A 25,908-nucleotide genomic window follows, 5' to 3' on the forward strand; every position below is an offset into this window, starting at 1 on the left:
TCCTTCCTTCCTTCCTTCCTTCCTTCCTTCCTTCCTTCCTTCCTTCCCTCCCTCCCTCCCTCCCTCCCTCCCTCCCTCCCTCCCTCTTTTTTTCTCTCTCTCTCTTTCTTCCTTTCTTCCTTTTTCTTTTTTTTTTTTGAGACAGTCTAACTGTGTTGCCCAGGCTGGAGTGCAGTGGCACGATCTTGGCTCACTGCAACCTCTGCCTCCTGGGTTCAAGCACTTCTCCTGTCTCAGCCTCCCCAGTAGCTGGAATTATAGGCGCCTGCCACCACACCCAGCCAATTTTTGTATTTTTAGTAGAGATGGGGTTTCACCATGTTGGCCAGACTGGTCTTGAACTCCTGACCTCAAGTGATCTGCCTGCCTTGGCCTCCTAAGTGCTAGGATTACAGGTGTGAGCTATCTTCCAAGTGCTGGGATTACAGGCGTGAGCCACTGCACCTGGCCACTTTTTTCAATTTCAATTTCAGTTTTGCCTGTGTTGAGTTCCCTTGTGTAGGAAAAATTATTAACCCTTATGTCTTATCATGGAGAGATAGAAAGGATGATACAGTGTTGAACTTTCAGTGTTTTTCAGTATTTCTGTAGAGGTAGCTTTAGGATAGAAATTTATAATTTCCTAATTGTCACTTGGGTTTAAATACATTTATAATTAGTTATTTTTCAGGTAGGTGCTGTGCTGCCTATATGAAATTTATGTTATGACAAACGCAGTTTGAAATAATGTATAATTGCCATATAACCAAAAAACTTATTGAATTTTATTGGCCCACTTAATTCAAAACAGCATTTTATCTGTCATCAGAAGACAGATACTAATTTATGTGTTGCATACTTTTGATAAACATTGCAACTTTATTGTAGTAACAGCTGAAGTAGATGAGTACTGAGTACTTCAGCCAGTGTACACCAATTTGATACTGTGAACAATAGCTGTAGCTGCATTTCATTTGTGAATTATAGCTGGCCTTGGTTCTCCAGGGACCGCTGCCTTTTCTCTTGTTTTCTGCTGTTTGCTTATAAGTGAGGTGTGTAAACAGGAAGAAGTTAATGAAAAACCTTTTTATTGTAAATATATGTGGATTGTGTTATAATTCATTGTAATAGTTGTGGTTAAATAGAGATGAGATGCAAATGTATATCTACCTGGTAATATACATCTGGTTGGCATCATCTCAGTGCCACTGTTAATTGGTGACCGGACTGGTTATCAGGTTCAGAGATGGAAAGAAGCACTGAAGAGTGAACAGGAGTTTAGGAAACAAACACATGCCATTTATCTGAATAAAGAATGAAGCCACTGTGAGCTGCCGGTTAGCAAAATTTTAAACGTGAAACAATTGGAGAGTGGGAATGAAGCAGTAATTTAGGGAACCCATCTAAGGAAGAGAAAAGTTTATACAGGGCTATTTTGAACCTGGTTAGACCTATAGAAAGCACAGAATTGATGTTGAATGCCATCAGGTCAGCAGGAGCTGAGACCTGGAACTGGCTCTGGGAGTGTAGCTTTTACCTTTTTCAGATCAGTTAGCTAAGGGAAATAACTTACCTCGGACTGAGAGTGAAAGTAAGAAGTCAGGAAGAAGGCTAGCACCATGTTAAGAGTAAAACAACTTGAAACACATGTGCCATATGAAGGAAATGTACTGTATAAAAAGAACAAAGATATCTGTGGCCAGAATATAGGTATCAGGCACTTCTTTTGAAGATGTTCAGAAATATTTTTTATTCTAACACCTTTGATTATATGCAAGTGTCCAGACAGCAGATCTTTATCTGCATTTCTAAAATGATACAAAACCTGACATGAATAGACATGAGGCTGTTTGTCAACTTTATTTATCCCACTTAATGTGATTATAGGGTGCTGTTTCAGATCTGCTGGGGACATATATAATTATAGCATATTATACATGTACTATAGTCTTTTTATACATTTTGAAGAGTTCTGTGTTCTGAAACAAATCTGACCCATGGGTTACGTAAGAGATTGTGGACTTGTTCTTTAAAACAATGTTTTGTAGGTGACAGCAGAATTAAATTTATTTTCTAGAAACCATAGTTTATTTGATATAATTCAGGGAATAACCAAATACAAAACAGTTTTCAAATGTCTAAAAATGTTCCCCGTTCCCTTTACATTTCTTCATCTCAGTTTTTGTTATATAATGGTTATGGGTCTTGCTTAAGACAAATACAAACTCAGAATGACTGTTAAGAATTTCAGTGTTTGGGAAGTTTTGGAGAATGTTGACTCTTCTTGCTCAACAGTTTTTTCTTTTTTTTTTTTGAGGCAGAGTTTCGCTCTTTTTACCCAGGCTGGAGTGCAATGGTGCGATCTCGGCTCACCGCAGCCTCCGCCTCCCGGGTTCAAGTGATTCTCCTCCCTCAGCCTCCTGAGTAGCTGGGATTACAGGCATGTGCCACCACCCCGGCTAATTTTGTATTTTTGGTAGAGACGGGGTTTCTCCATGTTGGTCAGGCTGGTCTTGAACTCCTGACCTCAGGTGATCCACCTGCCTCGGCCTCCCAAAGTGCTGGGATTACAAGCGTGAGCCACCGCGCCCGGCCAGTTTTTTCATTTAGGATGGTGGGTAAGACAGGCTAAGAAAAAAGGCAGCATAACCTCTGGTGGCAGGGTGGTATGGTGCTGAAGAGGCCCTGGAGTCAGGTCCTAATCCTGATTCACAATTACTAGCTATGTGACCCTGGGCGAGACTCTTAACTTTTCTGAGTTTATTATCTCTAAAGTGGTGAAAATTACACAGAACCTGCCTCTTAGATTATAGTTACTATTTTGGGTTCTATTTTGGTACACCTGATTTTATGTTCTTGTTTTCAAACTCTGATGAGGTACAATTAAATACTATGGAGTTAACGAGGACAATTCTGGTTTTAGAGAAGGAAGAAAGAAGATTTAACTCTCAGGTAGCTAAGGTCAGCTTCATATCGAAGGTGAAATTTATGAAAATATATAATGTGCTTTTGGGTTTTTAAATTGAAAAAATAGCTGGAATAGGCTGGGCAGGGTGGCTCATGCCTATAGTCCCAGCACTTTGGGATGCTGAGGTGGGCAGATCGCTTGAGCCCAGGAGTTCGAGACCAGCGTGGGCAACATGGTGAGACCTCTGTCTCTACTAAAAATACAAAAATTAGCTAAGTGTGTTGATGTGCACCTGTAGTCTCAGCTACATGGGAGGCTGAGGTGGGTGGATCACTTGAACCCAGGAGGCGGAGGTTGCAGTAAGCCAAGGTTGTGCCACTGCACTCCAGCCTGGGTGACAGTGTGAGACTTTGTCTCCAAAAAAAGAAGAAAAAATAGCTGGAATGATTGCTGAATAATGTTCTTGGACTATACTTACTAATGCAGGAAAAATAGAATCAGACCTGGCTCTAAATTTATAATGGGTTTATTTTTCTTTATTTTTTTTTGATGGAGTCTCACTGTGTTGCCCAAGCTGGAGTGCAGTGGCACGATCTTGGCTCACTGCAGCCTCCACCTCCCGGTTCAAGCAATTCATCTGCCTCAGCCTCCCGAGCAGCTGGGATTACAGGCGTGCACCACCACACCCAGCTAATTTTTGTATTTTTAGTAGAGATAGGGTTTCACCATGTTGGCCAGGTTGGTCTTGAGCTCCTGACCTCAGCTGATTCACCCACTTTGGCCTTCCAAAGTGTTGAGTGTGAGCCACTGCACCCAGCCGGGTTTAGTTTTCTTTATGTTGTTGACCTACTAATGTATTAGCTTTAAGAAAACCCAGTATGTCAAAAGCAAAGCACAAAGTTGGTAAATGAAATAAACCCACATTACCTAAGGATTTTAAAATAATAATTGATAGTTGCCGTCACTGACTGCGTCCTCTGACTTCACATACAACTGTGGGCAGTGGCCAGGTTTGTTCACAAAATTTCTAAGAATTCTAATGAAAGTATGAAACTCAGAAAACAAGAACAAAACTGTTTACCATGGCTTTAATTTTATAGTTTTTCTAGCTTGCCAGAAACCCAGTTTCCACATAGCCTCTTCTCACCAACTACTGTGCCTTGTGGTACTGAGACTGTCCACTTTTGAATGATGAGATCAGTCTTAGGAATGGATTATGGCAAGATTTTTTTTTTTTTTTTTTTTTTTTTTAATTCAGACTGAGAGCTCCTTTGTAGTTTTTGTGGTTACATTTATTTGCATTTGGATCTCAAATCATCTTGAATTTATTTTGGTTTGAAGAATAACATTTTTATTCAAACATTATGCTTGATGACTACTTATTGCTGAATATTCTACTGGCAAAAATTGACAGGCTTCCAGACTAAAGAAATAAATCAGTAGTGAAGATAGTCTGAGTCTTATATTCTTCTGAGCTGGTATAGATGGCCCATTTTTTAAAAAGACATTTTATTTATTTATTTATTTTTGAGACAGAGTCCCACTTTGTTGCCTAGGCTGGAGTGCAGTGGCACGATCTCGGCTCACTGCAACTTCGGCCTCCCGGATTCAAGTGATTTTCCTGCCTCAGCCTCCTGAGTAGGTGGGATTACAGGTGCCTGCCACTGTGCCTAGCTAATTTTTGTATTTTTTGTAGAGATGGGGTTTCGCCATGTTGGTTAGACTGGTCTCGAACTCCTGACCTCAGGTAATCCTCCCGCCTTGGCTTCCCAAAGTGCTGGGATTACAGGCGTGAGCCACTGTACCCGGCCTACAAAAGGCATTTTAATAAATTAATATATATTTACATGTAATAAAATGCACTAGTTTTACCTTTTGGTTTTGTTTTGTTTTTGAGACAGAGTCTTACGGTCACCCAGGCTGGAGTGCGGTGGTGCAGTCTTGGTTCACTGCAACCTCCGTCTCCTAGGTTCAAGCAATTCTCATGCCTCAGCCTCCTGAGTAGCTGGGATTATAGGCATGCACCACCATGCCTGGCTAATTTTTGTATTTTTAGTAGAGATGGGGCTTCGCCATGTTGGCCAGCCTGGTCTGGTCTTGAACTCCTGGCTTCACATGATCTGCCTGTCCCGTAGTTTTATGCTTTTGTGTTTTTTTTGAGTCTCACTCTGTCACCCAGGCTGGAGAGGAGTGGCGTGATCTCGGCTCAGTGCAACCTCCGCCTTCTGGGTTCAAGCAGTTCTCCTGTTTCAGCCTACAGGTGTGTACCACCATGCCCGGCTAATTTTTGTATTTTTATTAGAGACAGGTTTCACCATGTTGGCCAGGCTTCTCTTGAACTCCTGACCTCAGGTGATCCACCTGCTGCGGCCTCCCAAAGTGCTGGGGTGAGCCACTGTGCCCAGCCAATTTTATGTTTTAACAAATATATACCCATGTAACTACCATCCCAATCAACATAAGCGTATTTCCATCACCCTACAAAGACTTCTGATGCCCATTGCAGGTGATACCCCAGGCTCATTCTGTTGAGTTGGGTTTCAAACTAGAAATCCTAACTTCAGAGCCTGAGTTCTCACCCATTATACTTTACTGCTTTCCTAACTGAAGATTTATTTTCTTTATATAGCTTACCTGCTATATTTGCATGCTCATTGATTATTTATTATAGGCTGGAGGTAATTTGATAGTGTCATCATTCATCCTGAAACTTTGGTATTTTCTTTATTTTATCTTTTCTTGACTTGCCACATCAATCAGTCATCAAATTTTTGCGAAACCTTTATAATATCTCTTGCTTCTTACCTCCTGACATTATCAGCAAAAATATTTAGTTCATTAAAATACATCGTTCATCGTTTGGTGTTCTGTTGGGTTATGTAAATTTAATTGTTTTAATAATAGAAAAGTTTTTATTAGCAAGGTAGTCATCCACGATTCTATGTAGATTCTGTGTTCTCTGTGCCTTACGTCGATAAGCCCCTATCTTGTTATTTCAGTCCCATGTGATCAATAAAACAGCAAGCAGCCTTTGGTCCAAGCCAGATTCTCCACCTGTACCCTAAATCAGCAAATGACCTCAGGACAAGGCAGCTGTATAGCCTTACTTCCCTTTTGATGAGTCTTTGCTGCTACCTATGTATATTTAATACTAAAGTGTTGAATTGTAGAGGTTTTGTGATACAAGTGTTTTCTTTTCTAGGACTTTTCCAGATTTCTCAGAATAAAGTAGCAGTTCTTCTTCTAGCTGGTGGGCAGGGGACAAGACTCGGCGTTGCATATCCTAAGGGGATGTATGATGTTGGTTTGCCATCCTGTAAGACACTTTTTCAGATTCAAGCAGAGCGTATCCTGAAGCTACAACAGGTTGCTGAAAAATATTATGGCAACAAATGCATTATTCCATGGTAAGATACGTCTCATTATTGGAGTGTGTCTGAACATATATTGTTTTATAATATTCAAAATGCATATATACACTTTATTCACTCGCAGACATTTTTCTTGTTACTGAAGATTTTCTTGGGAGGTGTAATTTACTATATATGTTAAAAGTGATACATATTATTGCTTGGTAGATGACCACTATTGACTTAATAAGCAATACGTACTCACGACCAACTTTTACATTCCTAACTGAGTACCTTAAAGTACTCAGTGAGCTCTCTGCGTCTAGAAACTCTTATTTTCAAGTACCAAGTTATTTAGCTCTCCCACATCCACCTGTGCCTCTTCCACATACACACCAGGTTTGGCTGACTGCGTCCTCTGCCTCCCGGGTTCAAGCGGTTCTCCTGCCTCAGCCTCCCGAGTAGCTGGCATTACAGGCGCCTGCCACTACACCTGGCTAATTTCTGTATTTTTAGCAGAGATGGAGTTTCACCTTGTTGGTCAGGCTGGTCTTGAACTCCTGACCTCATGATCTGCCCGCCTCAGCCTCCCAAAGTGCTGAGATTATAGGCATGAGCCACTGTGCCCGGCTGTTTTTTTTTTTGTATTTTTTGTAGAGACAGGGTTTCACTTGTTACCTAGGCTGGTCTCAAATTCCTGAGCTCAAGCGATCTGCCTGCTTCGACCTCCCAAAATGCTGGGATTACAGGTGTGAGCCACTGTGTCCAGCCAGTGTTAGTTTCCTAAGTACCAAGAGATTACAGAAGATCCTGCTCTGCTTTTTACAAGTTTTTGGTTCAGCTCTTTAATCTCTTTCCCCGAGCAGTTTTGGAAGTTACCGTGTTTTGAGGGGAAAATCAGCTGTGTGTTTGAAGCCCCCCAAGTCCCTATCTTGTTATTTCAATCCCATGTGATCAACAAAAGCTCCACTAGTTTCTGTCCCCCAGCAGCCTTTGGTCCAAGCCATATTCACCACTAGCCTGTACCCCAAGTCAGCAGATGCCCTCAGGACAAGGCCTCAGTTCCTTTTGAAAGATTCTGTCTCTGGACTTACAGTTCCAATCTATTTTGCCTCTGAAGCTCTCTGATGCCTTTAAAAATCTGCTTTTTGTAATTTTCCTAGCTTTTCTAGCTCTTCTTACCGCAAGTACTGGCCTGCTGTGAACTGTTTGGTTCATCTTGATTCCTGTGGGGAATTTGGAGGAACATCTGTGTTCTAAGTGGCCAGCATTCTACTTACAGCCCTGGCCTCCTACTATCATGTCGAATTTTCTTCTCTTTCTTCCATCTCCTCACAACTCAGAATTTCTGTTCTTATGCAGAGAAGTTTAGCCACTTCTTTTGTCGTCTTCTAAATATATCCAAACCTTTTGTACCTAAAGTTCAGAATATCCAGGATAATTTGTTAAACAGACAGATATCTCCTGTGGTATGAAATTATACCATTTTGTTTATTCTTTTAACAAATATTAATTGAGTGTCTGTTTCTAGGTGTTGAGGATAAATCAGTAACCAAAATAGGCAAAAATCCCTTCTTATTTGTAGTTTACATTCTAGTAAGGGCAAAAGCTACCGCAGTCACTAATTATAGTTTTAGATATTATTTTCTTCTTCTTCTCCGCACTAGCATGGGTTGACTTTTTGTGACAACAGAAAGTATAATTATACTTTTATGATTTTTAAATGGAGGGTTAGCAGAGCCCAGATTGCATTTCAAATTTCAATAAAAGGAACCCCAAGAGATCATTAAACTGTATTACAGTTACCCTTTTCTTCCTATTTATTCAGAATAGGCTTTTCAAATTTAAAATACACTTTCACAGAGTTCCAAAATGTTTCCGTAAGCCATTTTATAGGTTCTCTGGAAGGAGTTATGTTTAGTATGTTTAATATTGTTTTTTTTTTTTTTTTTTTTTTTTTTTTTGAGACGGAGTCTTGCTCTGTCGCCCAGGCTGGAGTGCCGTGGCCGGATCTCAGCTCACTGCAAGCTCCGCCTCCCAGGTTCACGCCATTCTCCGGCCTCAGCCTCCCGAGTAGCTGGGACTACAGGCGCCCGCCACTTCGCCCGGCTAGGTTTTTGTATTTTTTAGTGGAGACGGGGTTTCACCGTGTTAGCCAGGATGGTCTCGATCTCCTGACCTCGTGATCCACCCGTCTCGGCCTCCCAAAGTGCTGGGATTACAGGCTTGAGCCACCGCGCCCTGTTTAATATTGTTAAGTAGATTTATTTCATACCTAAGAGTTGATGAAATTACTGAAAGAAATTTCCCTTGGGAAACAGCTAATGAATGTGTCTTACCGAAGAAAAATATGAAGGAAGTCAAAATAATAAGCAAGTACTTTCTATTTTTTTTTTTGAGACAGAGTCTCACTCTGTCGCCCAGGCTGGAGTGCAGTGGCCGGATCTCAGCTCACTGCAAGCTCCGGCTCCCGGGTTTACAACATTCTCCTGCCTCAGCCTCCCGAGTAGCTGGGACTGCAGGCGCCCGCCACCTTGCCTGGCTAGTTTTTTGTATTTTTTTAGTAGAGACGCGGTTTCACCGTGTTAGCCAGGCTGGTCTCGATCTCCTGACCTCGTGATCCGCCCGTCTCGGCCTCCCAAAGTGCTGGGATTACAGGCTTGAGCCACTGCGCCCGGCCAAGCAAGTACTTTCAAAGGTATCTTTAGCTTAGGAAATAGACAAAACTTTATTTTGCCCTAGTCCACCTAGCACGATTGCTTAGAAGATCTAATTTTCTCTTGTAAGGTATATAATGACCAGTGGCAGAACAATGGAATCTACAAAGGAGTTCTTCACCAAGCACAAGTACTTTGGTTTAAAAAAAGAGAATGTAATCTTTTTTCAGCAAGGAATGCTCCCCGCCATGAGTTTTGATGGGAAAATTATTTTGGAAGAGAAGAACAAAGTTTCTATGGCTCCAGGTTTGTAATCATCCTTATTTAATGGTGACTAGAAAGGGTAACAACGTAAATCATCAAATGTTTGCTTTTTAACATGGTGATTTGGGTATTTAAACATTAATATGTATGTGTTTTTTGCAGCTTGGAAATAATTTAAAAAGATGAAAATGCCCGTTGGTGGAATGGATACTTTTTTTATACTTTTTTTATACTTGTTGTTGATGTCTGCTCTGTAATGGAGCAATTTGAGGAACATTCAGGGTATTCATTCTCTATAACAAGTATTTTATTTTATTTTTTATTTTTTAAATTTTTGAGACAGAGTCTCACTCTGTTGCCCAGGCTGGAGTGCAGTGGCGCAATCTCGGCTCACTGCAGTCTCTGCCTACTGGGTTCAAGTCATTCTCCTGCCTCAGCCTCCTGAGTAGCTGGGATTACAGGCACGTGCCACCATGCCCGGCTAATTTTTTGTACTTTTTTGTAGAGATGGAGTTTCGCCATGTTGGCTAGGCTGGTATCCTGACCTCAAGTAATCTACCTGCCTTGGCCTCCCAAAGTGCTGGGATTACAGGTGTGAGCCACTGTGCCTAGCCATATAGCAAATATTTTCTATATACTGCAATGTTCATGGCTACATTATTTATTATAGTAAAAACTTGAAACCATATGCTATTTAATAAATGAGAGGTTAAATTAAGTTTATAAATAGCATTAATTCTTAAATAGCATTAAAATAATTGGTGGCATTAAATGAAAAACATTATTTCAGTAGGTTAAGTAAGAGAATGCAAAATGAAAAACTGCATACAGTCTATGATTAGGGCCACTGCTTTGCACAGTTCCAGATAGTGCATACACATCGTGGTTTGTTAATGGGACCCACTAGAATGGGACAGTGTATTGCCTGTGTAGCCACATTCAGTGACCTTGAGTACAACGTCAATCTATAAAAATAGACCTACTGACAGATTTATATTTATGTGAATCTGTACTTGGAGGAAAGGCTGAAAAGAAATTAATGGTATTAACAGTGGTGCTCTCTAGATGTAGGCTTTTATTTCATCTTAATTCTTTTGGTTAATGGAAGAGTTACTATTCTTAGCTGTATTTTGTGAAATTGTCTAATTTTTCATCACTTAAGCTATGGCTAAGGTTGTTATTGGACAAAGTACATTAAAGCAGCATTATAAATAGATGGAGAAAGAAGAGGCTTTATTTATATCTAGTTTAAATCACCTTAGGCCTTCTTATCAGTCTATTTTTTTAACACATGATTTGATATAAAATACTTACGTATTTTTATTTTTGACATGGGTGAAATTGTTAGCATCAGAGTTATAAATACAGAGCTAACTTATATCATACAAATGTTAATAAAGCTTGATATGAAATAATCATTGCCTGATAAAGGATTTTATATCATATAATATATTACTAAAAGGGGCTGAGTTAAAAAGAAAGATATGGTTTTTGGGGTTGCCTGATCTTACATTGATAGTGTTATTCTCTGGATACTTAATGCTAAGTAACCTTCAAAATCCTATAGTTTAATTTTTTTGACACCTGATTCCTTCCTTATGGATGTTCACTTTTCTTGCCTTTGTAAAGTGAATTTTGGTTTTTAGGGATCTTGACCCTAGTTTGGAAACAATCTTTGTGTTGCCTTTATAATGGATTTTGATGTGCTACTAATGAGCTATTTTGTTTTCCAGATGGGAATGGTGGTCTTTATCGGGCACTTGCAGCCCAGAATATTGTGGAGGATATGGAGCAAAGAGGCATTTGGAGCATTCATGTCTATTGTGTTGACAACATATTAGTAAAAGTGGCAGACCCACGGTTCATTGGATTTTGCATTCAGAAAGGAGCAGACTGTGGAGCAAAGGTAATGCCTTTCTCAACTATGGTGAGGCTTTTGATGGTCTTTCTCTGTCATATATGCATTCCAGAATTCAAACCAAGTTTATTAGGGTGATTTGAATATTTTAGAACCATTTATCTCTCTAAGGTAACTAAACGGTCCCACACCTACTTTTTTCCTTAAATTGGCAAGACTTGATTCTAGAAGTAATGTTGTATACTTATCAATCACAGGTAAGAGTTTAAAGTATGTGAGGAGGATTTGTAAGTACTTGGGAAAGTGGTCATCACTAGACCTGGGTTGGATTCATTAATACCAAATTGTGTTCAATCAGATTAACCCAACTTTTTTCCTGTGACAAAGTTATTGGAGTAGGAAAGGAAAATGTGGTAGAAATAACAGATTTAGACTTCTTAAGTCAGGTGACAAGGTATCTGATGATGTTCTTTCAAATAATTTGGAAATAGGTAAGTTGGGCATAAGGACAATTAAAGAGACGAATACTTGCTTGAATGACCACACACAGACTGATACTAAGTTGGAGGGAGGTTTGTAATGATATGTAATGATTCTGTTCTTGGCATTGTACTTTTCAACATGTTTTTAGTTGTATAGATGATATGTCTTTATGGTAGCAAAAAAATATGTATTATAGCTAGAAATAGACAGCAAACATGCAAACCTTTAAAAACACTTTGGAAGACTTAAAAATATTGATATAAACATTACTAGAAGTCTGTAAAGGTATCCATTCTCATCAAAAACAGTATAATACAATCCCAGTCAAAATCACAGTGAGACTATTTTGGGGACACTTGACAGAATGATTGCAAAGTTTAGAATAAACATGTAAAGGTGGCCAGGAAAATGTTGAAAAAGGATGAAGATAAGCGTGGAAAGGGGGCCAAAGACAATATATCAAGCATTAAAAGGAATTGTAAATTAAAAGAGTGTGGTACTAGAACCAGAATAGAATGATAGATTAATGAAAATAATGTAGGTCAGTCAGAAACACATCTGTGTATGTATAAGAAGAACACATTTTATAAAATATGGCATTTCAAATCAGTGGAGGAAATTAATGAAATAACTGGCTAACAATAAAGTAAGATCTCTCTGTCAAAGTTCCTACAAATATCAATTTTAGGTGAATTACAGTTAAGTATTTTAAAATGAAGCCATAAAGGTATTAGAAGAAAATTAGAATAATTTTACAATTGTGATGCAAAGGGAAGACCTTTCTACCAAAAGCAGTAACTATATAGACTTCTGACAAAAACAAATTAGATTTCAAATTATTTTGAAATACCTGTATTTAAAAAGAAGATCTGCCAAAGAAGTGATTTCTCTCAAAGTTAATCTAGAAATTTTATGCAAAGTCACATCTGAAGCTGAAATCTTAAATTTACTGATACAAGTTTTGAAAGATTAAGCTGATGGACCTAATAAGCCTCCTCTGGACTCTGAAAATAAGAGTTGGTTTAGTTCATTTATTTAAGACTTCTGTATACCCTGTGAGTATCTGAACTGTATTTTTTTTTTTTTTTTCGAGCCACAGACTCACTGTGTCATCCAGGCTGGAGTGCAGTGGCAGGATCTCGGCTCACTGCAACCTCTACCTCCTGGGTTCAAGTGATTCTCCTGCCTCACCCTCCCCAGTAGCTGGGATTATAGGCACACGCCTTCCACTTGGTGTCACTCTTTTTGTTTTTTTTTGAGACGGAGTCTTGCACTGTCGCCTGGGCTGGAGTGCAGTGGCATGATCTCAGCTCACTGCAACCTCTGCCTCCCAGGTTCAAGCAATTCTCCTGCCTCAGCCTCCTGAGTAGCTGGGATTATAGGCACTCACCACCAGACCCAGCTAATTTTTTTGTATTTTCAGTAGAGACAGGGTTTCACTATGTTGGCCAGGCTGGTCTTGAATGCCTGACCTCATGATCCACCCGCCTCGGCCTCCCAAAGTGCTGGGATTACAGGCGTGAACCACTGTGCCCGACTGGTGTCACTCTTTTTTTCTAAAATAGAAACTTAAAATTTTACTGTTACGAGCTTCAGAACCAATTTAAACTTTATGCAGTCAGAGAGTGTTCAACCTGGAAGGGACCCCAGAGATCATCAGGTCAACCCCTTTGATCTCAGAAATGAGAATCCTGAGTTCTAGTACTTTGTTTATTTATTTATTTGATAGGGTCTGGCTGTGTTGCCTAGGCTGGAGTGCAGTGATGTGATCTTGGCTCACTGCAACTTCTGTCTCCAGGCTCAAGCAATTCTCCTGCCTCAGCCTCTGGAGTAGCTGGTACCACGGGCATGCACCACCATGCCTGGTTAATTTTTTTGGGTCTTTTTGTATTTTTAGTAGAGACAGGGTTTCTCTATGTTGCCCAGGCTGGCCTTGAACTTCTGACCTCAGGTGATCTGCCCACTTTAGCCTTTTGCTGGGATTACAGGCGTGAGCCAACACACCCAGCCAGAGTTCTAGTACTTTATAAGACCCAGGCTCAAGGTTCTTTATCACATTAGCAGAGCCAGGAATTAGAGTTCGTGTTTCCCAACTTCCTAGTCTTATATTATATTACATTATAGAACCATACTCTTTAGATTAGTTAAGTTTTTGCTGACAGCTCAAAAATCTTTAAACTGGTGTGCTGACTTTTGTGAGTACACTAATCACGCAAAGATGCAAGTGTTGTCACTCCTCTCCATTACCTGTGGACTCTGTAGGGTAAATCCAGACTGAGTCTTGCAAAGACACTCACTGTTTAGTTCTGTGTCTGGCATGTAATGTAGTAGTCACTTAGTGAATGAATAAGTAAATATTCAGATGGAACCAAAATATCACTAGACTGGCATATATTAAAATCTTTTAGAAATGTTAGAAGCCTTTTATGTAATTGCTCCCCTGCCCTTTTAAAATAAGAAAATCAAAGTATTAAAATATGTGTTTTAAAACATGTAAGTTAGGGGATGATTCATACTGTGGTAGTAGAATTATTTGCAGTACTTTATTTTTATTGTATTTATTTATTTTGAGACAGGGTCTCACTCTGCCACCCAAGCTGGTGTGCAGTGGCATTATCATGGCTTCAGTGCAGCCTCGACCTCCTGGGTTCAGGTGATCCTCTCACCTCAGCCTCCTGAGTAGCTGGGACTACAGGCATCCAGCACCATGCCTGGCTAATTTTTGTCTTTTTTGTAGAGATGGGGTTTTGCTATGTTGCCCAGGTTGGTCTTGAAATCCTGGGCTCAAGCAGTATGCCTGCCTGAGCCTTCTAAATTGCTGAGATTACAGGTGTGAGTCATTGTGCCTGGCCTGCAGTACTTTAATAGGCCCCTGTCTTGGTGCATTAAGTATTTTTTATGGAGTGAGGAACATGAGAAAAGACTGAAAGAGTGAGGTAATTTGCAGAAGTGCAAAGTTAAAAAGGCAGGAACCATTATTTATTGAAGATCATTTTGTAAAGCAATTATAGTAACTCTGAGGTTAAAGTGTTATTTTGTACTCAGCTTTTCTTTCAGCTCACTGCAACCTCTGCCTACCGGGTTCAAGTGATCTTCCTGCTCAGTCTCCCAAGTAGCTGGGATTACAGGCATGTGCCACCACACCTGGCTAATTTACCATGTTGGCCAGGCTGGTCTTTTAACTCCTGATCTCAAGTGATCCACCTGCCTTGGCCTCCTGGAGTGCTGGGATTATAGGTGTGAGCCACTGCGCCCGGCCCTGGACTCAGTTTTTCTGGATTAAACTTATGAAATAATGAGTAAACCTTTTAAGTTTATACTGTATATCTTTTCTTTGTGTGGTTTTTTTTTTTTGAGATGGAGTCTTTCTCATTTCGTCCAAGCTGGAGTACAATGGTGCAATCTTGGCTCACTGCAATCTCCGCCTCCCAGGTTCAAGTGATTCTTCTGCCTCAGCCTCCCAAATTGCTGAGATTACAGTGCCTGCCACTATGCCTGGCTAATTTTGTTTTAAATTTTCAGTAGAGATGGGGTTTCACAATGTTGGCCAGGCTGGTCTTGAACTCCTGACCTCAGGTGATCTACCCACCTCAGCCTCCCAAAGTGCTGAGATTACAGGCGTGAGCTACCACCACCCGGTCTAAGCTTTATATGTTTTCTGTATAATATAAATTGATTCCCACTTCATGCAGTTTACAAGTGCTTTCTTCTGTAATGTAGACTTTTATAATATTTGGAGGTTCATAGTTGCCATAGAAGTAAACCTTTGGGAAATGTAAAATGTGAATATGCACATTTTTATTTTTATGGCTGGTTGGGAGTAGGCGTATATAGCGGTGATTGGAAAATAAACCTGTGTGTGTTAAAAAAAAAAAAAATGAGAATAAGGGGAATCTATCCCAAATTCCCTGCCTAGTAAGGTACCGACTGTAGGTAAAGTACATGAAGTAAGAGGTGGTGATGGGTTGGTAGATAAGAATTATAAATAGGCCCCTGATTGATTTAAATGATTTACTGAATAATGTTCCCCTTCAGTTTAATCTAATTCCTTGGTAGAAAGTTTCTTTTCATTAAGAACTGTGTTCCTTACAGGGTGGCAAACAGTGAACCACACAGCAGGCTTACTTATCCAGCAGCTCTGCCTCACCCAGCTAGACTCAGTGCCTATATCTCTAATTGCTGTGTAAACGAAGTTCTCAATAGTGCCTTTAGTGTTCTGGACGAGACTGCTACTGACTGTATTTATTTTAAGAAATCAGTTGTTGAAGAAAAGTTTTAACTTTATTAATATAATTTCATGTCCACTTAGGATAGACTTGTCAAATTGTTTTAAACATGTTTTGAAGTATGCTGAATTGATAATTGGACAGGACAAATAAAACAATACCTTCAAATAAATATGTATTTTTGAGACAGGGTCTTACTCTGTTGCGCAGGCTGGAGTGGAGTGCAGTGGTGCAATCACGTTTCACTGTAGCCTCAACCTCCCCAGACTCAGGTGAGCCTCTTGCCTCAGCCTCCCTAGTAGCTGAGACTCCAGCATGCCACCATGCCTGGCTAATTTTTTATTTTTTAAATAGAGACCAGGGTTTCACCTTGTTGCCTAGGTTGACAAATATTTTTTATTGTTTGATTCTTTGGTTGGATATTTATCTCATCTGAACCTTGATTTTATATTGTTCATTGTATATAGTTCTTTTATAATTTTCTTGTAAACACTTAAGTCAGTGATGTGTGGGATTAGTGTGGTGGCACACCAAAATCACCTGTGAGGTTTTTAAAAATTACATATTCTTACATTTTCCCTCTGATTTTAGTATGCCCTCTTTTCTCAGCTCCCCATCAGCCCAGAGCCTTTGATAAATTGTCACATCACTGGTTTTCAAAATTAATTTTTTGAAATGTAGAATCACTTATTTCAAACAAAATTGAGTATACAAAACAGATAAATATGGTTGGGTTTTCTGATTAAAGTTGGAGTGGGAGGCTAGTGACCTGCCTGCTCTAAACCCCTTTACCTGCTACTCAGGTCCCTGAAAAACAAGAAAAATGCCATATTCACTAATGAAAATTAAAGAAATGCTATTTTCAAATGAAATATTGGGCAATAGAAAATGAGAGACAAAATGCCTAACTTAGGTCTTTTGTCTTGTGAATCCCAGAGAAATTTCATTTTGTTTATTATCAAAGTAATTGAGTGTGGTTAAGGATAAATTAAACAAAAAGTACAAGATACATGGGGAATGTTGACTCCTGATTTAGTTATTCCCAGTCCAATGTGATTTACTCTGTGCTAGAGATATATATATATATGATGGAATTTCTAGCCCATGGTTTAGTTAGGTGATAAGTAGGAAGGAAATAATGTACCTCATTTCTGGTTGGAAAGTGCCTGTCAGAGTATATAAAGATGGATAGTTGATTGTCTAAAGTTAAAGATTCTTCTTGGCTTTATACCTTTTCATGTAAGCAAAGTTGTAAATGTCATCTTTGACAATGGCAAATCTCCAAAGAAACATTTAATTCCATTTCTTTCTCTACTGTTGTCTTTCTTTGGTGGACAGGTGGTGGAAAAAACGAATCCTACAGAACCAGTTGGAGTGGTTTGCCGAGTGGATGGAGTTTACCAGGTGGTAGAATATAGTGAGATTTCCCTGGCAACAGCTCAAAAACGAAGCTCAGATGGACGGCTGCTGTTCAATGCGGGGAACATTGCCAACCATTTCTTCACTGTACCATTTCTGAGAGATGTTGTCAAGTATGGGCAAGATGGAGCCTTTTAAAATTATATTTATTGTTAATCAGAAACTAAGACACTTGAGAGGGACGCAGATACCCCAAATCCATATCCCACAGAATTCATCTTTCCTGAGGATCACTTATCAAATGGACATGTATCTCATGTTGTGATTGTTTTTAGTAAGATGTATTGTAAGGTGGGAATCATCGGAGCCCATTCCCCAGCACATTAATGGGAGGCCAAAGCATTTCACCCTTCTCACCTTCCCACCCCCAACTATGTGCTAGGTTCTGTTGAAGCAAAGAATAAGAAATGAAACTTCCTTTACCACAACTGTGAGCTTTTTAAAAATACAGATATTCACCCTACACCAACTGAATTAGAATTTCAGGAGGTGGGTTCGGGGCATCTGTATTTTTAGGAAGCTGTCCTCAGAGTTCTAATTCAGCTGATTCCCAAGCTGGCATTTAGGAACTAGTGTGCTAAAGAATAAAGAAAGAACTTGACACCTGCATGAAAATCAGTGGGTAGTGCTACAAAGGATAAAATAAGAGCTATTTTATCCTACCATAGTTTTAAATGAAGGACATTCTCACTATCAATTTCACTTAGCTTTTAGACATTCAAGATGACTGTCTACTTTTTAAAAAGTTAATACACCTTACTTTATCCAGTTCCAGAATATTTCCCATTCTATGCCATTTGTAGCTGGGTTTTTGTTTCATCCATAGTAACTTAATGCATTTTTTAATGTACACATATACAGTTTTAAGGCATTTGTAATGAATATAGTTTTAATGCACATGTACACAGTTTTAGTGGAGACCGTTATTTGATTTTTTAAAAAATAGATGATTTGGGGAAAGCTATTCATTTACTATTTAAATATGAACTGAAACCTAAATGCTCTTCACTTTGAAAATCTTAGTATTGGTTGTTGACACATTTGCTCCTGAGTGTTATAAGATTTTCTGGCATTTGAAATCTGAAACATGATTATATCTTTTCTCCTCCTACTTCTTAGTGTTTATGAACCTCAGTTGCAGCACCATGTGGCTCAGAAGAAGATACCTTATGTGGATACCCAAGGACATTTAGTTAAGCCAGACAAACCCAATGGAATAAAGATGGAAAAATTTGTCTTTGACATCTTCCAGTTTGCAAAGTATGCTTTGAATAGTACCAGTAAGGTTAAATAAATGTCTTAAAATGCTGCTTTTCACTCTCTTAGGCATGAAACTGTTTTCAGGAAACATTTGATAGCACATATCTCACATGGCATTTTGATTGTGAGTATGCAGTCTAGATTCATTATGGTTCTCTAGAATAAAACCAGGAGTGTGATCTGAGTTGCCTATGAGTACAACATTTTTTTTTTTAATCATCTAGTTTCTGGCTTCTATAAAGTTTTTTTTTTCATATATATATATTTATTAAATGAGATGGGTTCTTCCTATGTTGAGCAGGCAGGTCTCAAACTCGCGGCCTCAAGTGATTGTCCCATCTCGGCTGTGCAAAGTGCTGGGATTACAGGCTTGAGCCACTGTGCCCCGCCTTGGTCTCCTGTAAAGTTGTTAAAGTCGTTTATTTTGGATGAGAAACTGAAAAGGTTAAGATAAAGAATTGACCCGTTTTGTATTTAGGATATCTTTTTACTGCCCTGTGAATAAATGTTTTAGTAAACATGTTTTTAGATTATATAGTTTTCTATAAAGATCACATTTGGTGCTGAGATGCTTGTCTCAGAATTTGATGAGTGCAAAAATGAGGAAGACAAATAAGCTGTATAAAATTAATGCGTGGTGGCTCATGCCTGTAATTCCAGCAGTTTGGGAGGCTGAGGCGGGTGGATGACTTGAGGCCAAGGAGTTGGAGACCAGCCTGGCCAACATGGTGAAACACCGTCTCTACTAACAGTACAAAAATTAGCCGGGCATGGTGGTGCATGCCTGAAGTCCCAGTTACTCAGAAGGCTGAGGTGAGAGAATCTCTTGAACCCAGGAGGTGGAGGTTGCAGTGAGCTGAGATTGCACCACTGCAGTCCAGCCTGGGTGACAGAGTGAGACTCTGTCTCAAAAAAAAAAACCATAAATAAATAAAATGAAATTAATCTTTCCATTTCTAAATCATCTTTTTTGCCTGTTTTTTTTTTTTTTCCCCAGAACAGGCACTAATGTGATCTTTGTACGTTAGGATTCCTAATCTTTCTGACTTAAGATGAACTGTTCTATAGTTGAGGGGGGAAATGATTTCTCATTTTGCATTGAGAAAGAAAATTTCAACTTTCTTTAGTCCAAGGATGAGCAATATTTTATTCATCATTCAAATTGGAATAGGAAAGCCTATTGTTGAAGACCAAAGGCTTAGCTATGTTAAGGGGTTAGAAGCTGTGTATGCAGTTTCATAATAAAGAGGTCTTTATATGGTTTTGCTCTAGGAAGTTTGTGGTGTATGAAGTATTACGGGAAGATGAGTTTTCCCCACTAAAGAATGCTGACAGTCAGAATGGGAAAGACAACCCTACTACTGCAAGGCATGCTTTGATGTCCCTTCATCATTGCTGGGTCCTTAATGCAGGGGGCCACTTCATAGATGAAAATGGCTCTCGCCTTCCAGCAATTCCCCGGTAAGTCAGTATCTTTTCTCTTTTGTATGGATGCTTTCTTGGACTTTTCCTCCTCTTGGACTACTTTCTCTCTCTCTCTCTGTATTCCTAGATCTTTTTTAAAAAACAAAGTGTTAATGTGTGAATAGTTCCTGTTGTGAAATAACACTAGCTTTGCCTATTACAAAGAGAATGATTGTTTTACTTTCTTGTGAAGAGGAGTCTTTCAAATCTCTTTCTTTAATTTTTATTTTTTGGAAACAATGCCACCATGACAGCAAAAAGACTTCTACTAAATAACGATCAGAAGATTTTTTTTGTTTTGGTGTGCCATATGGTTAAAGCCCATCGGTAACACTCTGTACCACAGGGCAAGTCCTTCAGCCACAGAGGATTGGTTGTTGCTGCCCTTATATCTGTGGCCTCACTACTATTTTTTTTTTTCTTTTTTTTGAGACAGAGTATCGCTTTGTCACCAGGCTGGAGTGCAGTGGCGCAATCTCAGCTCACTGCAACCTCCACCTCCCGGGTTCAAGCGATTCTCTTACCTCAGCCTCCCAAGTAGCAGGGACTACAGGTGCACACCACCACACCCAGCTAATTTTTGTATTTTTATTAGAGATGGGCTTTCACCTTGTTGGCCAGAGTGCTGTTGATGTCCTGACCTTGTGATCCGCCTGCCTTGGCCTCCCAAATTGCTGGGACAGGCGTGAGCCACTGGGCCCAACTGACCTCACTACCATTAATAATACTGTCTGTGAGACCCACTCATAGCCCCACCAACCCCAGGCTACCTACAAATTGTAGTCCCATGGCAGTTTTCACTGTCACACTTTCAGGTCACTGAGGAAGATGTGTAGAACAGAAGTAAATATCAATTATATTCACTGATACTTTAGAAATGGCCTTGGTTTTGAGCAGTTAAAAAAAAGAAGGTATTGTAGCAATTTAAATCCAAGGTAAAATACTTTCCAGCTAAATCTGTTTTTGTTTGTTTGTTTGTTTGTTTTTTGGAGCCAGAGTTTCGCTCTTGTCACCCAGGCTGGAGTGCAATGGCACAATCTCTGCCCACTGCAACCTCTGCTTCCTGGGTTCACGTGAGTCTCCTGCCTCAGCCTCCCAAGTAGCTGGGGTTACCCTCGCCTGCCGTAATGCCTGGCTAATTTTGTATTTTTAGTAGAGACAGGATTCCACCATGTTTGTCAGGCTTGTCCCGAACTCCTGACCTCAGGTGATCCGCCTGCTTTGACCTCCCAAAGTGCTGGGATTACAGGCGTGAGCTGCCATGTCTGGCCAGTCCTTTTCGTTTTTAAGACAAGGTCTTGCTCTGTCAGCCAGGCTGGAGTGCAGTGGCGCGATCTCGGCTCAATTCACCTCCTGGGCTTAAACAATACACCCGCCTCGGCCACCCAAAGTGCTGGGATTACAGGTGTGAGCTATTGTGCTCAGCCTAAATCTTGTATTTTATGATGAAACCTTCACTGGCACCTAGAATTTCCTCTTCTGAATCATCTGGTATATCCGTACTTATGTAAAAAGCATTCTGCCATTTAATTTATATTCCTAACGGATAAGTTGGCTGGCTGCAAGAATGCCTCAATAAATGTTAAAATATTGGGCTAGGTGTGGTGGTTCATGCCTGTAATCCCAGTATTTTGGGAGACTGAGGCAGGTGATTACCTGAGGTCAGAAGTTCAAGACCAGCCTGGCCAACGTGGTGAAACCCTGACTCTACTAAATCTACAAAATTAACTGGGCATGGTAGCACACGCCTGTATCCCAGCTACTTGGGCGGCTGAGGCAGGAGAATTGCTTGAACCCAGGAGGGAGAAGTTGCAGTGAGCTGAGACTGTACCGTTGCACTCCAGCCTGGGTGACAGGGTGAGACTCCATCTCAAGAAAAAATAATAAAATGTTAGAGAACACATTGGAATTTACTAGTACGTAACTGGTTTTATAAGAAGCAGCAGTGGTAGCTTTCATCTCCCAGTCCAAGGCCACTTTTGGGCTCTGTATTGGTCAACAAGCTTGCTCTTGGCGTGTCACGTTGTCCTCATGTTTCATCTTTGGCCATTGAGTTTTATTTTGATTTTTTTTAACCCCCTTTTGGTCTCTTGGGACAAATTTATGATTTACCATAAATACATACCATTCAATCAAGTATATTTTGCAACTCCATTTCATTGTTATTGTTTGATTTGCTTCCATTCCCATTAATGCTTATTTATTCCCACATAGCAGTGCTACAAATGGGAAGTCAGAGACCATCACAGCTGATGTCAATCACAAGTAAATATACCAGCCTGCCTACAGTGCATGGTGATGGGGCTGTGCTTCCCTCCATACTAACTGGCATCGTAGTTTAGTGCTCTGCCTTTTGGGGGTCTGGAGGGAGGATGGTTGAAGCTTTGGTGTGGGTGCACTGCTTACTTGGTGGCAGGTATCTCTCTGGATAACACTAACTCAGAATCTTGTTGCATGCTGGAAATGGGGAGCATGCTTTACTAAAGAATCTGACCACAGGTGTTAGAACTGGAACTGACAAATTTTAGATGATAGATAAGATCCAGAGCAGGTTACAGGTCAGGGAGAACACATTTTGCACCTTTAACATAAGCTTGTACGGGATTAAAAATACCATTCTGAAGATGTGTCTTGTGGAATTGGGTGTATGCTGTCAGTATAAAGGCTAATTGTTCCTGTCGTGTTTGATGGCCCTTGATATGGTGAAAACTGTTCTGTTGATTTATTCTCACACTAATAACTCCCCTTTTTGGTCACTGCATTAATTTTAGTCAGTTACTATCTTGCTTCTAAAGAATCTTTTAATCTTAATGGCAGATCATTTTTTTTTTTTTTTTTTTTTGAGACGGAGTCTCGCTCTGTCGCCCAGGCTGGAGTGCAGTGGCCGGATCTCAGCTCACTGCAAGCTCCGCCTCCCGGGTTTAGCCATTCTCCTGCCTCAGCCTCCCGAGTAGCTGGGACTACAGGCGCCCGCCACTTCGCCCGGCTAGTTTTTTTGTATTTTTTAGTAGAGACGGGGTTTCACCGTGTTAGCCAGGATGGTCTCGATCTGCTGACCTCGTGATTCGCCCGTCTCGGCCTCCCAAAGTGCTGGGATTACAGGCTTGAGCCACCGCGCCCGGCCAATGGCAGATCATTTTTAGTTAGAAGTAACACATATCCTCTCCCATCTGGGTACTGACAGAGTTTGGAAAAGCAGTTATCTTTATAGTTTAAGAGACAGCTTGGTGTTATTGTTACACGTTGAAAGTTAAAGTTTTTAAGGTTGGGTGCAGTGGCTTACGCCTTTAATCCCAGCACTTTGGGAGGCCAAGGCGGGTGGATTTTCTGAGGTCAGGAGTTGGAGACCAGCCTGGCAAACATGGCGAAACCTCATCTCTACTAAAAATACAAAAATTAGCTGGTGTGGTGGTGCACACTTGTTAACTAGCTACTCAGGAGGCTCAGGCGGGAGAATCACTTAAACCTAGGAGGCAGAGGTTGCAGTGAGCTGAGATTGCACCACTGTACTCCAGCCTTGGTGACAGAGCAAGACTCCATCTCAAAAAAAAAAAAAAAGAAAAAAAAAGTTTTTAAGGTAATTTGGGAAATATATGTAGGGCAAAAGATCTGGAGATGGAAGTTGTCTCAGAAATAGAGTAGCACTGACATCAATGTCACCCAAGTGCTTTTTCCTGTTTGTGCCATTCCTCTGCCCAAATTCCTGTGAATGTCAATGTTTCTGGGATGTGACTCTGTAAACAAGGAAGTGGACTTAAACATCTGATCAATTTCTTACAGGTGCTGTAGATCAGTGGTCCCCAACCTATTTTGGCACCAGGGACTGGCTTTGTGGAAGACAAATTTTCCACGGACTTGGGGTGGTGAGGGTGGTTTCAGGATGATTCAAGCACGTTATATTTATGGTATACTTTATTTCTATTATTATTACATTGTAATGAAGTAATTATACAACTCACTGTAATGTAGAATCAGTGGGAGCCCCGAGCTTGTTTTCCTGCAAATAAATGGTTCCATTTGGGGATGATGGGAGACATCATCAAGCATTAGATTCTCATGAGGAGCATACAGCCTAGATCCCTTACATGGGCAGTTCACAATAGTGTTCACATTCTTATGAGAATCTCTTGCTGCCACTGATCTGACAGGAGATGGAGCTCAGGCAGTAATGTGAGTGGTGGGGAGCGTGTGTAAATACAGATGAAGCTTTACTCACTTGCCCACTGCTCATCTTCTGCTGTGTGGCCCAGGTCCTAACAGGCCACAGAGTAGTACCGGTCCATGGCCCAGGGGTTGGGGACTGCTGCCACAGATGGCTATTGTCCCTCATGCCTTGAGAACTGTATGCAGATCCCTTTGTCACTTTCTGTCTCATCCATCATTTTTAATATATGGAAGCAAACTGCTTTTATATTTAAAAAATAAAACTTTGACTAAATTTTTTTGTCATTGAACCGTAGCTTTTAACCTAAGAGTGTAATAGATTCTTAATTATATAACTGAAGACAGCTACAGCATCTAGCTATCTTAGTTAAGATACAAAAAGCTTTAAACATTATTCTTACTCTTTTATTTAAAACCCCCCATCGCCCAGTTTTCTTCATTTTAGCCGTTTGTAGAATAATTAAAGTGAAATAAAAGTTTGGCTTTAAATGATACCATGCACTGAAAAAGAGTTCCTGCATAATCCTTGGCACCAAAGGATGAACTCACACAGCTGAAGAAAATCATGTAATAGTGAGAGACGAAAAGAAAGTATATTACGTAAAAGAGGGAAGAAGCAGCTAGGAGTATTCTGAAAGAAGGGAAACAGCCATGCTGAGTTTTGACTCAGTATTATTTTTATTTCTCACCTTAATGCTTACTGAATAGTGTTAGCTACCAAAAGGATGCATGGCTAAAGAATTGTGGGGCAGTTGGTATATTGGGCTAATTTGCCTATATCCTGAGATTTTACATTTGGTGATGGTAGCTTCTGTTTTTCCTCCTTCAGGGCATCCAGTTTTGTTTGCTAAAGTTGACTCCTTAGTTTCTTGGGGTATCTTTGTGGTAGTAGAATGGAAGTTATATATTAAGGCCAGCTGTATATGTGTTTCTTGGGTTCACAACCACCCTCTGTTCCTGCTACACTGAATCCTTCAGGGTTTAGGTGGGACTGGGCTATATACATCTTATTAATGGGTGGGCCCTCATTTTTTCCTTGGCATGCCTACTCAAAATTCATTTGGTTTTGTATGACTTTGAGTTGCCCCAGAAGGTCTGGACTAGACCTCTTGAGCTCTTGTGGTAGAATCTGGCACGTGTGTAGAGAGGTGTGTGCCCTACTATACCTCCTCTTTTCCCTTCATTAGTTTGTCATCTGTCTATTTTCATAGTGTTATTTGTTCAGACAACAAGCATTGGTAGGCCTGCTCATAGGTTTATAGGTGCTATTAGTATTCTAGGTGCTGAAGTATCTTATACAAGAGAAATAAGCCACTTCTTACAGCCTACTGGGATGTTCAAGATGCACATACATAAAAGTTAAGTAAATTTTCAGACAGTATGTGATTATGTGCCAAATGTGTGCTATAGCAATAATAACTCTAGGAGGCAGTGACTTAGCAGGTGTCTAATACATTTATTTTTTATTTATTATTGTTATTACTATTTTTGAGATGGTGTCTTCCTCAGTCGCCCAGGCTGGAGTGCAGTGGAGCGATCTCAGCTCATTGCAACCTTCGCCTCCCAGGCTCAAGCGATTCTCCTGCTTCAGCCTCCTGAGTAGCTGGGATTACAGATGCTCGCCTCCACACCCAGCTAATTTTTTGTATTTTTACTAGAGACGGAGTTTTACCATGTTGGCCAGGCTGGTCTTGCACTCCTGACCTCAGGTGATCTACCTGCCTTGGCCTCCCAAAGTGTTAGAATTACAGGCGTGAGCCACTGCGCCCAGCCACATTTATTTTTTATATGACTAAATGGATGAAGACAATTACTATGAAATGCAGTGGTCAAGAGAAGATTGGGGCTTGAGCCAAATCTTGGAGGATGGGTGTGG

The 25,908-nt window shown here is 40.3% G+C and overlaps 1 protein-coding gene across 5 annotated transcripts in view; it reads left to right on the forward strand.

Annotated features, from left to right (window-relative positions):
• Nucleotides 1-25,908, forward strand: part of UAP1 (UDP-N-acetylglucosamine pyrophosphorylase 1) — a 38,875-nt gene that overhangs the window by 9,681 nt on the left and 3,286 nt on the right. For 3 of the 5 annotated variants that reach the window (XM_025404374.1, XM_025404355.1, XM_025404345.1), the window contains exons 3-9: nucleotides 6,090-6,294; nucleotides 9,025-9,200; nucleotides 10,892-11,064; nucleotides 17,064-17,257; nucleotides 18,264-18,404; nucleotides 19,677-19,865; nucleotides 22,083-22,133. In XM_025404374.1, coding sequence (XP_025260159.1) covers nucleotides 6,090-6,294; nucleotides 9,025-9,200; nucleotides 10,892-11,064; nucleotides 17,064-17,257; nucleotides 18,264-18,404; nucleotides 19,677-19,865; nucleotides 22,083-22,133 — 1,129 coding nt within the window. The remainder of the gene's footprint in view (nucleotides 1-6,089; nucleotides 6,295-9,024; nucleotides 9,201-10,891; nucleotides 11,065-17,063; nucleotides 17,258-18,263; nucleotides 18,405-19,676; nucleotides 19,866-22,082; nucleotides 22,134-25,908) is intronic. The other 2 variants (XM_025404384.1, XM_025404365.1) reach the window with 1 other exon arrangement.

The sequence above is a fragment of the Theropithecus gelada genome, chromosome 1, assembly GCF_003255815.1.
Source record: "Theropithecus gelada isolate Dixy chromosome 1, Tgel_1.0, whole genome shotgun sequence".
In the NCBI taxonomy this organism is placed as follows: domain Eukaryota; kingdom Metazoa; phylum Chordata; class Mammalia; order Primates; family Cercopithecidae; genus Theropithecus; species Theropithecus gelada.